At 49.7% G+C, this 16,911-nt stretch overlaps 1 protein-coding gene across 2 annotated transcripts in view; it reads left to right on the plus strand.

Moving 5' to 3' along the window:
* Window positions 1–16,911, plus strand: part of PLXNC1 (plexin C1) — a 1,076,103-nt gene that overhangs the window by 750,794 nt on the left and 308,398 nt on the right. For both annotated transcript variants that reach the window (XM_069629799.1, XM_069629800.1), the window contains one exon: window positions 12,327–12,473. In XM_069629799.1, coding sequence (XP_069485900.1) covers window positions 12,327–12,473 — 147 coding nt within the window. The remainder of the gene's footprint in view (window positions 1–12,326; window positions 12,474–16,911) is intronic.

Genomic DNA, 16,911 nt, shown 5'->3' on the forward strand with positions numbered 1-16,911 from the left:
GTGGGAAATTATTCAAAGTCCAAGGGAACAATCAACTGGGTTGATGTCGTCTAGGATAGAGCACTTGTTATTATAAAAGGAGAAGGGAGGGTGTGCAGAGACGTTTTTATGGGAAGGCAAAAGGGGCACTTGCCCAGGGCCCCCACCTTGGTGGGGGCCCCAGAAGGCCAGCTGATCTGAAGAAATAAGATTCCATTATTCACTAGTCTTAAATAGCACACATCAGGATATGTTATGGGGTGCTTCTGAGGCTCTAAACTCATTGCCCCTCATTCCGAGATTGGAGATAAGTTCCGTCCATTACCGGCATGGCACAAATAGCATGTCCGAGCTGGCAAAAGACCTCTAAAAGCGCACTATTACGAGTTTGCGTGCACAAGCTTTGCGCCATGTCGGTAATGAACGTAGCGGCATTCCGCAAAAACGGCCGAAAAACCTCCTACCGACACGAACCGCACCGTAGCGAACACTACCACCTTACAGTAACGCGGCATTAGCGGTGACAGTAAATAGTGGTCGCCGTTATTTACTGTCACCATTAAAATGCAGAACCGGAAACAGCGTCATCGCACAGGAACTGGAAGGAGCACGGTGGCCATCTTTAAAAACACAATCCATTGCCATCCTCACCAGACAGGACCCCTGGCACACTTTCGAAATACCGGAAAAATACCATTATCAACGAGGAATTCCCAAAGCGCCAAAAAAGGGAGCTGCTCGCCTCCGAAAGGAGCGGTTCAGCCCTGACGAACTCCAAATGCTGGTGGATACCCTCCACAAGCATGCTGACACTGTTTTCAGCAATGACATGCGGAGGGTGGCGGTGATAAAAAAAAAGACATCTGGGCTCTAGTGGAGCAGAAGGTGAGCGCTGTGGGCAACACACCCCGCACCACAAAGGATTGCAGAAAAAGGTGGGACGACCTGCGGCTGAGGGTGCGGAGCATCCTCTCTTCTAATAGAAGCCAGGCCTTGAAGACAGGAGGAGCACGCCCAGGTTCGCCCATGAAATTGATGCCATGGGAGGAGACATGTGCGACCATGATAGGCCACAAAGCCATCGAAGGGGTTGGAGAAATGGAGTGCGGGGCAACGTCATCCGCTGATGGAGGTGAGTGTCCAAAGTCAATACTGCCAACCCCAATGTTATGAAAGTCACTGCTAAGGTCTGGTCAAGGAGTCACGGCATGGTCGGCCACACCCCTCACCCCCTTTTAAATCATGCCAAAGCCAGTGAGACCCAGGCTAGTGCCAGGTGCGAGGCTGTAACCTATATGACACATACCACACAAAGTGGCCCATTCCGTGAGGCACACGGGCAGTTGATATAAACAGTGTGCATGTGAGCCAGCACAGTACCCGGCCAACATGAGTGACACAGACATATGCATGCATTTACCACCCAAGTATTGAATAATGTGCCGTTCTCCACCCAAATGCTGATAACCCACAAATATCTGAATGTGCTATTGGAGCCATGTCCAAATGCTGGCTCTCAAATCATCACTCATGCCGTCCCTCTCATCCACCCCCACAGGCAGTGAGCATGACAGCGAGGAGCAGGAGAGCAACCGGCCCAGCACCTCCAGGGGCCAAGGCAGAGGCCCCCGTATCCCTGCGAGGAAGAGAACCCCTGGAGGCACACCACCAGCTCCAGCAAGGCCAATGGAGGGTGCACCACCCCCACCCCCACCCTGCACTGGCGGCAGGCACATGCCCTACGCCGCGGTCTGAGGAGTCGAGTGTGGCTAGGGAGGTGGCAGCCACGGCCCCCCTCGATGTTGCCGACAGCCCCATTTGCATCTGTGGAGTGACTGAGGAGGACACATTTGAAGTCGTCCACACCCCTGATGCCCAAACCAACCCCCAGGTCTCCTATAGTGACTCGGGTGAGACTGACACACCTGAGCTTACTGGGCAAGGAGCAACACAGGGACATGCGAGTCCTGTGGCCAGTTCCCTTGCGGAAGCGCCAGAAACACATGTGAGCCCGATCCCCAGCAGGGCCACAACATCAGCCATTGATGCACAGCGGGCTGAGCAGCTCACAGGCCTGATCACTGACTTCATGCAGGACAATCGGCAGGCCAGGAAGAAGTGGCGGGATGAACTGAGGGTACTGGGCCAGGTCATTACAGACAGCACCAACCGGCTCTGTGAGGTCCTTGGCCGGATAGAAGATGCTCTGGAGGCTGCACATCCTGCACAACAGCCCTAGCATGAGGACACCCCCTCAACTAGCAACTCAACACAGACCAGCCCGCTCCGTCGGTCCCTCCGTACGATGCGCCACCAGGACATGCCTCCCCCTGGCTCTGGGAGCGCACAGTGACAATACTGCCATCCACATGTGGGCTATTCGGACCCTATGGGACTAGTGTGGGGTGGTGGTGGTGGGAGGGAGAGGGGGGGAGGGTGTTTTTGGGAGTTTTGGTGGGAGGGGGATGAGGGTGTATTTGGGAATTGTGGTGGGAGGGGGTGAGGGGGTGTTTGGGAGTTGTGGTGGGAGGGGGGAGGGTGGTGGAGGGTTTGTTTTTCACGTTTAAATTTTCACTTTGAATGCACCGGTTGTTCATCTAAAAAAAATGGAGTGGACATTCATCATTGCGCATGCGTCATTTAATGTTTCACAGTGCATAGTGTACATGTATCCCCACACCCAGTGCCCGATGTCCTGACATCCTTACACCCTCTGCTGACTTGTGTGTCAGAAATATTGTCCAATCAATGATTGCCGCATGGCACATCCCTCCTGTGCATCGGCACCGTGATGCTGTCCTGCCACTTCTTCCTCCTCCTCCCCTTCATCATCATCAGGTGGTAGCAGTTTCATGTCAGGGGGCAGAGGCACGTTCAGACGGATGCACATATTGTGCAGCATTACACATGCCATGGTGATCTTGGACACCTTCTCATGGCTGTAGATGAGTGCCCCACCCGACCGGCTGAGGCAGAGAAATCGTGCCTTCAACAGGCCAAAGATCTGCTCAATCACCACACGTGTACGGGTATGGGAACGATTGTAGTCCTCCTGTGGGTTTCGGACAGGGGTCCTGAGCCACGGCTTCAAGGGATAGCCACCATCACCTGCATGAGAGGGGAATGAATGTAAGTGTTCGTACATTCATGGCGGACAACTGTACTAGTCTTACATGGCAGCAGATGATTTGTGCCCATACACACATGTCCCTGGATGCATTGACCCCATTTCTGGCCCCGCTATGTGTCCTGTGCAATGGAATGATGGAGGGGGTACCATCTTCAAGATGGGTTATGGTGTGCACTCACATCTTGTTACACGTGCATCGTATATGCATGCAGCAGTGTTGGACTAAATTCATTGATGTGTTGTGTTCTGTGAGATTTGGTAGCAGGGAGTGTTGGATGTAGTCAGTAGCATATTTGTCATTCTGCACTGATCAGTACCATGGTGACTTGCAGCACTCCTATGGATGTGCGGAACCAGTGACACGCTGAGGTATCTCTGTTAGGCTCACTTTAATGCACTCCCAGGGATGACTGTCATGTGTGGTGATATGCTGGAGGCAGCGTCATGGTGCATATGGAGTGCATAGTGCAGGATGCCCTTACGGTGTGTGAGGGCCGCCGATGAGTGGCACATGTGTTGTGGGATGTGGCCTGGTTACCTGTTAGTCATGTAGTGTTAGGTGTCGGCCTTATTTCATCAATGTGTGATTTGGTAGTCATGTGCCGTATCACTTGCTTTGGGGCACAGTTTTCGGTGAGGTGCACATCGTACACTGGCGTCAACATTTCCACCCAGGTGGAGTGTGCATCTCCCCCCTTCCCACCCAGGTGGAGTATGCATCTCCCCCCCTTCCCACCCAGGTGGGGTATGCATCCCCCCTTCCCACCCACGTGGAGTATGCATCCCCCCCTTCCCACTCAGGTAGAGTATGCATCTCCCCCCCTTCCCACCCAGGTGGAGTATGCATCTCCCCCCCTTCCCACCCAGGTGGGGTATGCATCCCCCCTTTCCCACCAGGTGGAGTATGCATTCCCCCCTTCCCACCTAGGTGGAATATGCATCCCCCCCTTCCCACCCAGGTGGATTATGCAGCCACCCACCTCACAACCCCGATGCACTGCCATGGCTCAGTCAGGCAACTCAGCAAGCAGCCAGGCACGTCGTCCAGCATGTCGGTCCATGTAGCGTGGTAGCGTGGAGTTCCGCAGGACCAAAGAGTCATGAGTTGATCCTGGATATCGGGCACAGCAATGTGTGATGATCTTGCTGGCATTACATACCATCTGCACGTTGATGGAGTGGTATTGCTTGCGGTTGCCATACGCCACCTCCATGGCATGCGGGACCACCAACTCCACGTGGGTTCAGTCGAGGGCACCTATACAATTTGGCATGCTTGCCAGTGCATGGAAGGCAACTTTTGTATTGAATATCTCCTGGGGAGTCCATGGTAGGGATATGTAGTCCCTTGTGTGCTTGAGGAGGGCATCCAGCACTTGGGTCAGTATCCGGGAAAATAAGGGCTGTGATATGCCATGCATGTGCCCCACTGTTTGCTGGTAGGTGCCTTTGGCAAGGAAGTGGAGCACAGACACTACCTTCAGTAGAGGGGGGATTGCTGTGCGTATTTCTATGAGGCTCACTATGTCGTCATGTATCAGGTCCACTACGGTAGTGATGGTGTCACGGTCAAGCCGGTACAGGGTGTGGATCTGCTCTGGTGTTAGGTTGAAGGGGGTGGCTCTGATGCGAGGGATTGGGGGCTGCTGGCATGTAACGGTGGTTGCACTGGTGGGGCAGGCTGGGCCTGTCTCACCCTCCTTCTCCTCCTGTGTATTCTCTGTGGTGGGGGCTGTGGTTGTTGTTGTTGTTTTTGCTGCCTTGCAAGCAGGGCCTCCAGCTCCAGTCATACTACTACTATTGGTATCATCTTGGTGTGGGAGGGGGTGTGGTGTGTGGGTGTGCTCCTTTTGTGCTGTGCCAGACTCCATTGCCTCCACCTGTGCTGATTGTGTGCACCTGTGGCTCTTGGAAACACTGCTCAGGGTTCTTAACACCTTCTCGGAGATGCCAGTATTTACTCCATACCGGTAAGTTACTTTTCGGCCTTCAGTAGGCCGTTATTTTCATGTCCGCATTGCTTGTGATCAGCTCCGGTTTATGGCATGCCGGTAATGCCGGCATGTAGTGTGGCGTGTGCGGGCCTGGACCACTATTTATGGCATTGTGAAGTATGATGCCGTAAATAGCGGTCTGGTTGGTCAGAATAGCCCTTAGCGGTAGGCGATGCCGGTAATCCTTTACCAGCATCATTTTTACCTTACCTCCAACCTCGGAATGACCCCCATTGCCTTTCTGTTTTGGCAAGTGCATTCTGCCTCGATCAATTCATCATGTATTGCTTTCTGTGTTCACTGTGGTATGCATAGTTTGTGTGTTCCTTATGGCACAACTCTGTAGCATTCTTTCGTTTGTGTGGGAATTATGTCGATAACACATTTTATTGATTTTATGAGAACAACACTTAGTCAATAGATTACAAACATAGACATACTTAAAGCACAGCTCATTAATTTGAACATTGTATGGATACTTCTACACATCTCGATATTATCTCGGCTTATATTATGTTTACAGATCAAGGTAATCTCACGCATTTGTCAGTCATCATGTATTACAAATTTGCCTCACTAATTTTCTTCCCATTTTTGCCAAATCTTATGCGCCTTTCCGGGGCAAACCTCTAGCGGTGTATACTCTGATCTCCATTGCGATACACGCATCCACATCTGCCACCCACTGCTCATATTGTGGAGCGAGGTTTGAGCCCCACAATTGTGCCACGTTCCTTTTTGCAAGTCCTGAGGCCGTTGAAAGTAATAGTTTTTCAAAGCGGGACATCTCGGTGGCCACACCCACCACTAGTATCAACAATTTTGGATCCATGGGCACTGCTCGGCCAATGACCGTTGAGAGTCTGTCGCAACATTTCTGCCAAAAAAGTTTAATTTGTGGGCATTCCCACAGGATATGGTAAAAGGTTCCCCTCTCTTGACGACATCTCAGGTTGTTGGGGTCCGTTACTTTACCCCATTGATATAGCGCCTCCCTTGGGTAGTATATCCTGTGCAATAATTTGAGTTGGGAAAGTCTGATTCTGGCAGAGACTACTTTTTCCCACTTCGTTTTTAAACTTCAGAACTCTGGCGTTGAGAATGAGGAGATTGTGTTGTACATTGTGGAGGTTATTTTGCTATCAATTCGATCTAGCACAATATTTCTTTCAATTGGTGTACAGTCAGGCATAACGGCGAAGTCTGTCAAGTGTGTTGTCAGTGCGTGTGACATTTGCCTGTAGTGGAAGTGTTCTGTCAAAGGTAGGCCAAATCTATTCACTAGGTTCTCAAATAGCACTATTTTACCTTTTTGTATCACATCCCCGATCTTGGCCACTCCAGCTACTTCCAAACTTGCCCATTTTGGAAGCTTGTTGAGCTCAGGTAGATATCTATTCTTCCACAAGGGCTGCACCTGGGTAATCTTCCCCTCGCAACCTAAGTGTCTGCGTGCTTCCATCCATATCTGTGCCCTGTGAGCTGCTGTTGTGCAAGGAGGTGGGTGTGCTATGGTCTGATAAAGACTCTCCAGTGGGGAGAACCCCTGTCCTACGCGCGTGTCTGCTCGGATGTGTGGGAATTCGGTATTGTTGTATAAGATGTTGTTCACAACCGTCATCTGGGAGCCCCGGTAATACGTTCGCAGGTGGGGTATCCAATGCCGCCTTCTCAGATGGAACATTGCAAGGTGCGTAGGGCTATCCGCGGGTGTCCACCTCCCTATAGTAGTTTCCTAAGTATCCTGTCTATTTGTGGAACTCTGTCTTGGATATATGTATTGGTGCGTTCTGTAGGATGTATAGAAAACACGGGAGGGTTAGAATCTTGAACAATGCCGCTCTCCCCAGTAGAGTAAGGGGAAGAACCATCCAATGTCTCACGTCATTCGCAAATCTATCAATGATTGGATCTAGGTTTCTGGGCACATAATCCCAGAGGTCAGTCGTGACCTGTACGCCAAGGAATCAGAATTGTTCAGTTTCTACCAGGTTCGGGCAGATATCTGGAGCTATGTTGGTTATCCCTTTAATCGGAAATAATATCGATGTGTTCCAATTTACTCTCAACCCACTAAACAGCCCATACCTTTCCAATAGTTGTGTAACAACGGGACAGGATTCCGCTGGATTACTTAGATAAATCAACAAGTCATCGGCATAGATTAAATGTGTATTTGGTATGCTGGTTCTGATATGCTTCCCTTGATGATGAAGAGAATGAAGCTAGAATTATTCCCATTTTGCATAACACCCTTCTATAATATTTAGTTTAAAAATGGTCATGTTTGGTAATGTTATTTGTGTACTTTCCAAGTCCGTTTTTTAAATAAAATGAGATTGTTTTAGTTCATGGTAAGAACTGGAAAAGAAAGTGTTCAAATGCAGAAATTTGGCACGAATCCCAGCTTCACCCCTTCACCGCTTAACCAATGTGTGATCCTGGACATCTCATTTAATCTTGTATTGCTGCACCTCTCAATATTGCCAGTCCCTAAAGCTTTCAAAATGGTCAGCCCTTTCAAGTGATTTCCTTCTCATGGTATGATCTTCATAAAAGCCTTTTTCATGGTTTCACCGTGTTACTAGTGAGCATATTTACATTGCACACCACAGGCATTGGTTCCCTTGATCTCTAATGGCAACACTATTTGAAAACCATATCCCACTTCTAATCGCAGTCTGTCTGGATAAAGACACCTTCCTGGTAGCTTCTAATCTGCCTCCACTATCCATGCTATGGTATGTGCAGCGTTCTCCTCCCTTCCAATTGGTGGTCTCTATCCATGCATGAGCACTTTTGCATTCTGTGAGGAAGCTAATGTGAGTTCTCTGTCTATTATGGGCTACATGTACCTTTTACATATGGTATTGCATTAATACTACATATCTACCTTCCTGAATGTTATTGATAAAAAGTATCCTGTATGTACTAGAACAGTAACCTCTTCATAGACTGCTAATGTCAGTCTTCAAATGCTACTTGTTTATCATTCTGATTAGAGAAAGACTGAAGGGGGCAAGGGGACTTAAAGGGAGTAAACATGCTTATTATGCTGCGAGACAGCATATCAACCTATATGTTGTTGGTACAACAGGTGGGGACTGATGGGCGCGACCAGTATTCTTGATCCCTTAATTTCTTTGGTTTGGTGGAGGGGGCCCCAAAGATGTCCTTACCCAGGGCCCCAAAAGTGCTTAAGATGGCCCTGAAGGTATGTTTTCACAGTAGTTTGGTAATGACATCACCCTTTCGGAAAAAGTGAACATCAGTATTGTATAAGAGTGCACGTTATTGCAAATATTGTTGCATGACCTGCTCAACGAGGGTAACAACAGTGATACAATGGGGAGATTTACTAACAAGCATGTGTCTGTGAAAGGCTAGGAGGAATGGGGAAAGGTTAGTCACGAGTCAGCGTACCGAGGGCCTCATCACGAGTTTGGCCTGAGCCCTTAGCGGTATTATCGCCCCATTTAAAGGCTGGCCAAATCACAAGTTGGGCAGAAAATGGCATTTTTACCTCCAACTTTTTGCTGGAGCTAAAAATTACCATTCTATGCGCTATTACCACCACCGCAATATCCGCTGGCAGTAATAGCACTCCCCAACTCCATTGGGTCCATATGGACCCAAATGTGGAATGGGCATTTACCGCCCCACGCAACTCGTGTACTGGCACAAATTGTGCTGGACTGTGTTGTGGTAGCGCTATTAGGGTTGGGTGGTTTCCCAGAGGTATTACTGCAGGGATACCACCCAACACGTGATGAGACCCTCAGACTCTTATGGCATTTCACAAAGTGAATACGATTCTGGTGTAAAATATTATCCGGCTGGATTTTAGGACTGGGCTATGCCTCTAGGTTTGGTAGGGATTGGGTAGAGTCAGATAAGCAACATTTATTGCGCCTATACAATTCATTTGATTGGGGAATATTGGCAAACTTTCTAACAAATGAGTTGAAGAATCACTCTCACCTTTTCTCCCTATCAATATTTTTTGGAATGTTGCCTTGGTGGGTTAACGTGGCGGCTGCAGTGATTTTTGTGAAATCTGCAGCTACATCTATTAAACCTCTGAGCTATTTTAAGGATTTAAGTTACTTTCGAAGATTAAAATAATGCTTCTAGGAATGATTGTACAGCTGTTTTTACAGCAAACCTTTTTTTTAGTAATGAAATTATCTGTGTCATTTATTGTTCTGGCAAGATAGACAAGTGTGTTTATACACATCTGGTTGCAATCTGAACAACTTGATACAGACCTGCCTAACCTCCAGGATTGGCCCAGAGACTCTGGGTTTTGAAGACCTTAACTGGGGAGGGAGTAAGACCTATGGGTTTCTGGTGCATACAGCAGTGTCAGTGGGGGCAGGGGAATCTATATATAAAGCAGGAAATCTGTTAGTTTGTTCCTTATACAATTCCACACTGTTGCACCAATTTGCACAGGACCCTCCGGACATTACATTTGGACACCCCACCCCATTACCCAGATTTCAGCCCCTTCACACATGAAACGGTTTCCTGAAATCAGCGAAAAATTAACGTTTTCATAGAAGGAGCGGAGAGAGCTCATTTTAAGCATCTCAATATGAGGATCAAAACTTAAAGGCCTTAGAAAACAAATTTCAAGGCCCTAGGACACACTGTTTCTGAGATATTTGCAACGCACCACAACGTACTGCACCGGCCCAGGGTGAGGCGACAGAGGGGCAGAGCACACAGAAGGTTCCAGTATGCTGCAGCACACCATCTCTCGCCTCCCCTCCAAGTCTGCTCTGGGGTATGTCAGCCAGGCACACACGCCCATTCTCAGTGCAGTTCACTTGAGAACATCGACCTACAGGATTGTTGATTTTCATCAACTGATGAGTGTGTTGGGGCTGCGGAGTACGGGTAGCTATAAAGCTTGGATGGCCAACCGGGAATCGAACCAGTGCAATGCACAGTGTGAACAGCTCAGTGAGATGAATGCTCCCATCGTGCACGTACAATGGGCCTCATTACGATATTCGCGGTACAATAATAACAGCGCCGGTAGTGATGCCGGCGCTGTTATCACTGTACCGCCACATTACGAGTTCTGCTTGCGGGTGCCGCTCTGCATGCCTGCTCAAAACAGGCGTGCAGAGCGGCACCCATGAGCAGAACAGGATGGTAGCAACGGTACCGTTATGAACAGTTCCGCTGCTACCATCCTCCCCAGTCCCATTGTGCCCTGCGGGGGCTCAAACAGGAATGCCGACGTACCGGCTCCGGGTCCCGCGAAAGGGGAATTAATGGGCCCGCTGAGGTCGGAATGGCCCGGTAAGTGCCCTTTCGCGGGACCCAGAACCGGACCCGAGTGTGGGGGTAGCCATGCCCTTATTAAGGCCCAATGTGTGGTCAAGTGCCCAAGTGCTGGGCTGGTCTCAAATCCTAAATTCATCTTTTAACTAAATTGTGCAATCCTGAACAACTCCGTGTAACCTTCTTTGGCAAGTCTAATGTGAACCACACAAGCCCTGTTTATGCATCAAATAACGGAAGACTATATATATATATAACGTATATATGTATTTAGGTTTGCCCACATTAAATAAATTAAAAGTGAAGATTCTAAGTTAAATGTGTTACTTTTTTATAGATAGGTACACATGTTGGGGGTGGGGTGTGTGTGTGTGCGTTCGTGCGTGCGTGTTATTATGGGCACTCTTTTTACCCAGAGATAAGGCAATGGCAGACTTTTTAACAACTAGGAGTGTGCGTCACAAATAGCAGAAATGTCAAAATGTTAGATTTCCACTGTAGGCAGTTTTGGCTTGACATCATTGAATCCATTTTAGGCAGAACCAGCTCAGCTTTCCATCATTCCAAGGTAAAAAGAAACTGTAGCTATATAATATTGTGAAATGTCATTTTCAGCCATACATCATTCTTTCTATTTTAATAATGCAGGTTGCTTTGTAAAAACAAATATAGTCACCCCTTACTATTGTACTAACGTTTTTGAATCTATGAAAGTGGTGTGTCAAGGGGATGGGCCCTAAAATAGGGGCGTGGCTCCTTGTCCAGTTTTTGCTTCAAACAAAGTTGCAAACCCTGCACCAGATGCCCTGCCGTTCAGGCCCCACCCTTATTCATGCGCATTCCCCACTGTCCTCGGAGGGTTGTGCAGTCAGATTAGTCCGCAGCCTCTCTTTTGATTGACAGACTTGGCACGGAGTGTGGCTAGTTCTCTCTGGCTTCATGACAGAGTGGAGCACAGGCAGACTATCATAGTGGCCTCCTTACATGTCACGTGTCTTGTCCTGTGAGTGGTGGGAGAGGCGGAGCTCAGTGAGGTAGGCACTACTGGCCCCATCCGTGCTCCTTTCCACAGTGCCCTGGGAATGCGTGCCCCTGCTCTTCCTTCATGTGACCAGGCAGCGGGAGGAGGAGGTTGACAGTTGGGGGGTTCCGAGACATACTTTGTTTCTAAAGGAGTGCAACCAGATGTTTTGGACTAGCAAAGTGCAAGGTCATACATCCGGGGAGCCGCAGTGGAATTTAGTTGTCAGTGTACCGCTGTGGCATCATAGTAGTCCCCAGCAGTTTTCTGTTTCCACCCTTGCTTTCTGCAAAGGTATACAGGTCTAGATTATTAGGAAGAATTCGAGATCATTTATGTTTTAAATTATTTATACTGTGCCAAATCACCACGGTAGTGGTTTCAAAGCACTATGAAGCCGGTCTGATAGTACAGAGAGTAGAGCACTCCTTTAACATTGACATCTCTGCAAAGCCTGCTGACGCAGGTTCGAATCCCGGCAGAGCCAAACTCAGCCTTTCATCCTTCCGAGGTCGATAAATGAGCACCGTACATCATGGGTAATAATAAGCAGGGCTCAGATGCCTGAGGGTTCGTAGCGCTATATAAATGCTAAATTCTAATTATTATTACTACATCCTGTCTGGAAGTTGGCGTATTGTGCCGCTATCCCTGGAGGAAAAGGGATGTGGTGAAGTGGAGGGGGAAAGAGGGTAGAGATAAAACGAAATCTGGGTTTAAAGAAAGAGGGAGAGTGAATTGATGAACCATGGTCACAGTTCGCTTGCATGATTTCCTGGTAACCGCATGAAACATAACCGGACTACTGCAAGTGAAGCCTGTGGGGAGGGCATGAGAGAGGAAGATGCAGAGGCCTACCTATAGAGCTGACACACTCAACGATATGTTTTGTATTTTCCTGTTTAAGGAGACCGTCGGGGAGCCCTTGTTTGTGCTTGTGACCACGTTGAATCAGAGGATCCACAAAGGGCCCGTGGATGCCATAACCTGCAAAGCCCTCCACACTCTGAATGAAGACTGGCTACTCTGGCAAGTGAATGAATTCAACACTCTGGTATGTAGTGTTTACTAGGGCGGAGGGTAGGCGCTCTAAAAGAACTTAAACATGTTATGACATACTGAGATGTGTTATTCTACCGAGAACAGTACTGTATAGGTCAGTTGTGAGAATATGAAATGGGTGCTTTGTTTAATGGGTAGTTTGCCACTTTATGTAGGAATGCTCATAGTAGCCCCTGTTGCTGCATACTAACCGGCCGTGACAGAGGTTGTAAATATAACTTGTAAAGCGAGTCCCATAACCGCAGTGGCTTGTCAACTATCTTACTTTACACACTTCCATAGACCCTCTGCTTTCACTCTGACTCCACAGTCCACATGTGATTGTTTCCCCGAGTCATTTATTCTGCAATCACTCTACCTTCTTAAAAAAACTCACCAAGGTCAGACTAATTGGATTTGATTTGGAATGTATTTTGTGCATATCCTTCCAGAACCCAGCATAAATCCTGCTTCAATGGATTGCCTTTCTCCCACAGATTCCTCACCCAGCTCTGCTGCTCGGAAAAAACTTTGAAAAGGGGCGTAATGGATCTTGACTTGGCCATTGATCTGTCTTGCTCAGTGCTCGATCATCGGCTGCCGGCGTGACACTGGTCGTCGCATATGTACCACGTCACAACGACCCATACCTCAATTCCTTTTTTCACGCGCTCGACACGTTGCTTTAGGAACACAGTGAATCAAGTGTTTGACTCTTTTGGGTGTATTTTCATCAGAAATGTATTTTTCGTTCGACCGTGAGATGCCCGTGCCTCGGGTTTCAGGTATCAAACAGTGTTCCGACTGCCACTCCAAAATGTCAGTTACTGACCTGCATGAGGTATACCTCTGGTGCCTCGACACGTGCCACGACATGGAGGGGTGTGCGTCGTGCACTAAAATTAAACCGAAATTGGTGTGCGCGCGGGCTGCTAAACTCGTATTGGGCCGACAGCCTTCAAAATCTCTGGTGCGGTCGACCATCAAGTCCCCTGTGTGCCCGAGACCGAGAGGCCTACCCCCGGTATTTCCCCATTCAAGGAAACCAGACCCGGTACATCCCCATTCCCATTTCAGCCCCCATAGGGCTCAATGGGAATGGGGATGATGCTAACAACGGGCCCGTTAATGACAGGCCCGTTGTTAGCATCCTGGACGGCTCGCGGGGCCCGTTAAGGACGCCTGGTTTTACAAGGCGTCCTTAGCGGGTTCCGCGAGCAGACCTCGTAATGAGGCGGTAGGGGGTTACCGGCCCCGTTAACCCCCTACCGCCAGGGTCGTAATGAGGCCCATTGGCAGAAGACGAAGAAGGGGTCCCATTCTTGGAGGCACTCTTCCTCATCGTCGTTGCACAAGAAAAAGCCGTGCCACCACCATCATCGAGATTACAAATCTTCGACGGAAGGGGGTAAGCCGTCGTCTGGGCCAACCACTCGGCAAAAGTGAGAAGATTTCAAGGTCCAAATGCTTGAGATGTTCCAGAAGCATGACGCTGCAGGCACGGGTACCCCCCCAAGCAGCAGGCCTTGGAGGCAGAAGTGGTGCTCGGTACCCCGACCCCTTGCAAGCCCCAGTGTCAACGCCATCGGCGTCAGGGAAGCAATCAGCCTCAGCGCTGAAGAAGGCACCAAAACCGTCAATGCCGGGGCCTTCCTGCACACTTCAAGGTCTGAGAAGCCGCAATGCCATTTTGGTGCCACAGCCCGATCGACACAGACAGTCACCTTATCAGTGCCGAAGGACAATCCCTCTGCACCAACGCTAGGAGAACAATCTTTTACCCCGCTCTCCCAGACCGACTTCTTCAGTACCATGACATACATCTTCGGCGCTGATGACGGGGATGATCAGGGAGGAGTCGATCCCGTGTACATGGGAACGGAGGCTGTCAACTATTTCAACAACCAAGCTGACCTTTTAGAGTTGGCACAGGGGCACCACGACGCCAGCATGGTGGACATTTCCCCTGATTTGGACCTTCAGCAAAGCCAACCTTACACCCACACCGTTGCCAAATTTCTGGCAATTGGTAGATAGGGTAGTGAACACCTTGGGACTGCAGGCTATGGCAGTTCCAGTGCAAGGTTATGAGTTAACTGACATACTGGACAAGGGTCCAGTTACTGAAAGGAAAATGCCTCTGAACCTGGTGATTGCCGATCCAGTAGCCGATCTATGGCAGCATCCCTGCTCCATCCCTTCAGTTGGCTCCACCATGGCCAGAAAATACAGGCCAGCAAGAGGAGACCTGCCATTTCTGTCTTCCCAACCTTCTCCATAAGGTCTTGTCATGCTGGCTGCTACAGTTTTCACCAAATCAGCCTCTTCAACCTCAAATCTGCCTCCTGAAAGAGAACATAAAAGAATTGACACCATGGCCAAGAAGGGTTTTACCTTGGGCAACATGACTTTGAAAGCTACTAACATGGCCAGTGGTTTCACCAAATACTCTTTCGGCCTCTGGAAGGCAGTGGAACATGTGACGCAGTATATCCCTGAGGAGGAAATGCGAGACAACTTCGTACAGCTGGTGGAGGATGGGAAAGAGGTGGCCAGGCAGTCGCTACAAAGGGGCCTGGTCATGGCCGACTGCGTGGGCCGTTCAATGGCATTGGCTATAGCATTGAGGAGGCAGGCCTATTTAATGTCTTCAGGATTTTCGCCTAATGTCCAAAACAGACTGCTGGACATGCCCTTTAAGGGTGAGTTCCTTTTGGCCAGAAGGCTGGTGACTCCGTGGACACATTTAAGGAGTCAAAGATCGCTGCGAAGCCGCTGGGCCTAGCTGTGCAGTCTGCCAAACCTGCATTCAGCTTTGCCTCTAGGGGCAGGGGCTACAGGCGTTATGTGCCTTATGGCAGGAAGGCGCAGCTCCCGCATGGCTAGGCAAGGGGAAAAGCATTTTCCATGCCCCAGATGGGGTAAGGGGGCTTCCAGAGGCCAGCGGCAGGGACAGCTCCGCCCTCTAAGCTGCTTTGATTTTCCCCTCACACAACTTGCCGGTTGGTGGACTGCTGTCAGAGCACTGGCCCCAATGGCAGGAGATTACCACTGATGCCTGGGCCCTGGAGCTCATGCAGCGGGGTTATTGTCTGCCCTTCTCAGACCCCCACCACTTCCAAGCCAACCAGGACAGGAGCTCCAGGACGAACTGAGAGCCTTGTTGTTGAAGGGCACTGTGGAAGAGGTAGCTCCCGAGCAGAGAGGATCAGGCCGATGTTGCCCGTATTTCGTGTCGCCCAAGAAGGGAGGAGGTCTCTGTCCCATTTTGGACCTCAGGCCCTTGAACAAGTTCCTGAGGAAAGATAAGTTACAGATGGTGATGTTGAGAGAAATTCTCCACGCTCTCGAATTGCAGGACTGGCTGGTGTCAATAGATCTGCAGGATGCTTATTTCAATGTTCTGATACATCGAAAGCACAGGAAGTTCCTAAAGATCCTCATAGGGGACAAGCATTATCAGGTCAAGGTGCTCACCTTTGGGTTGACCTCTGCTCCAAGGGTCTTCACCAAGCTCATGGCAGTAGTAGCAGTTCAACTCAGGAGATCCGGAGTTCATGTATTTCCATACCTGGATGACTGGAGATCCGGGGGAAGTCGGCAGAGCGGGTATCTCCCCCTAGAGGACACCTGCTCACTACTCCACAAACTGGGCTTTTCCCTGAACTTGAAGAGGTCCCATGTGATGCTATTCCCGAAGCTCCAGTTCATCGGAGCAGTCCTAAACACTCGGGTGGGGAAGGCCTTTCCCCCCAAGGAGTCAACAGCATTGCACAGATGGTGAACCAGTTCACAAACCATGCCGCCTTACCAGCAGCTTCTTTTCTCTGCCTTTTAGGCCTCATGGCCTCCTGTATCTTTCTAGTGCCAGAGGTCAGGCTGCGCATGAGATCCCTTCAATGGCTCCTATGAGGCCAGTGGTCCCCTTAGCTCAGGGCCTCTTGGATTCCCTCAGGGTATCCAGGTCAGTGGTCGATGACCTTGGTTGGTAGGCCGCCAGCAGCAATCTCATGGCGGGGGAACTCTTCTGGCCTCCATGGCCTCAGGCCCGAGTGGGCGCGGATGTGTCTTTGAAGGGTTAGGGCACTCACTACGAGTACTTGCAGGTGAACAGTGTTTGGTCAGCAATGAAAGCCAGGTGGCACACCAACAGGCTGGGGTTGCGAGCCATCAGTCTAGCCCTGAGTTCGCTCCGTCTCTGAAGGGGAAGCATGTCCTGATTCCGATGGACAATACGTGACCATGCACTACCTGAACAAGCAAGGTGGCGTGCGCTCCCTCCCCATCTGCAGAAAGGCGATGCAGCTGTGGTTCTGGCTATTGGAGAACCGGATCTCGGTAGTTCATCTGGCGGGAACAGAGAACAGTTTAACGGGTGCTCTGAGCATGCAGAGCACAGTCTCACATGAGTGGGAAGTGTGTCAAGAATTCCTAGAGGAGGTCTTCTCTCG

This window comes from Ambystoma mexicanum, chromosome 12, assembly GCF_040938575.1.
Source record: "Ambystoma mexicanum isolate Mex_15411 chromosome 12, UKY_AmexF1_1, whole genome shotgun sequence".
In the NCBI taxonomy this organism is placed as follows: domain Eukaryota; kingdom Metazoa; phylum Chordata; class Amphibia; order Caudata; family Ambystomatidae; genus Ambystoma; species Ambystoma mexicanum.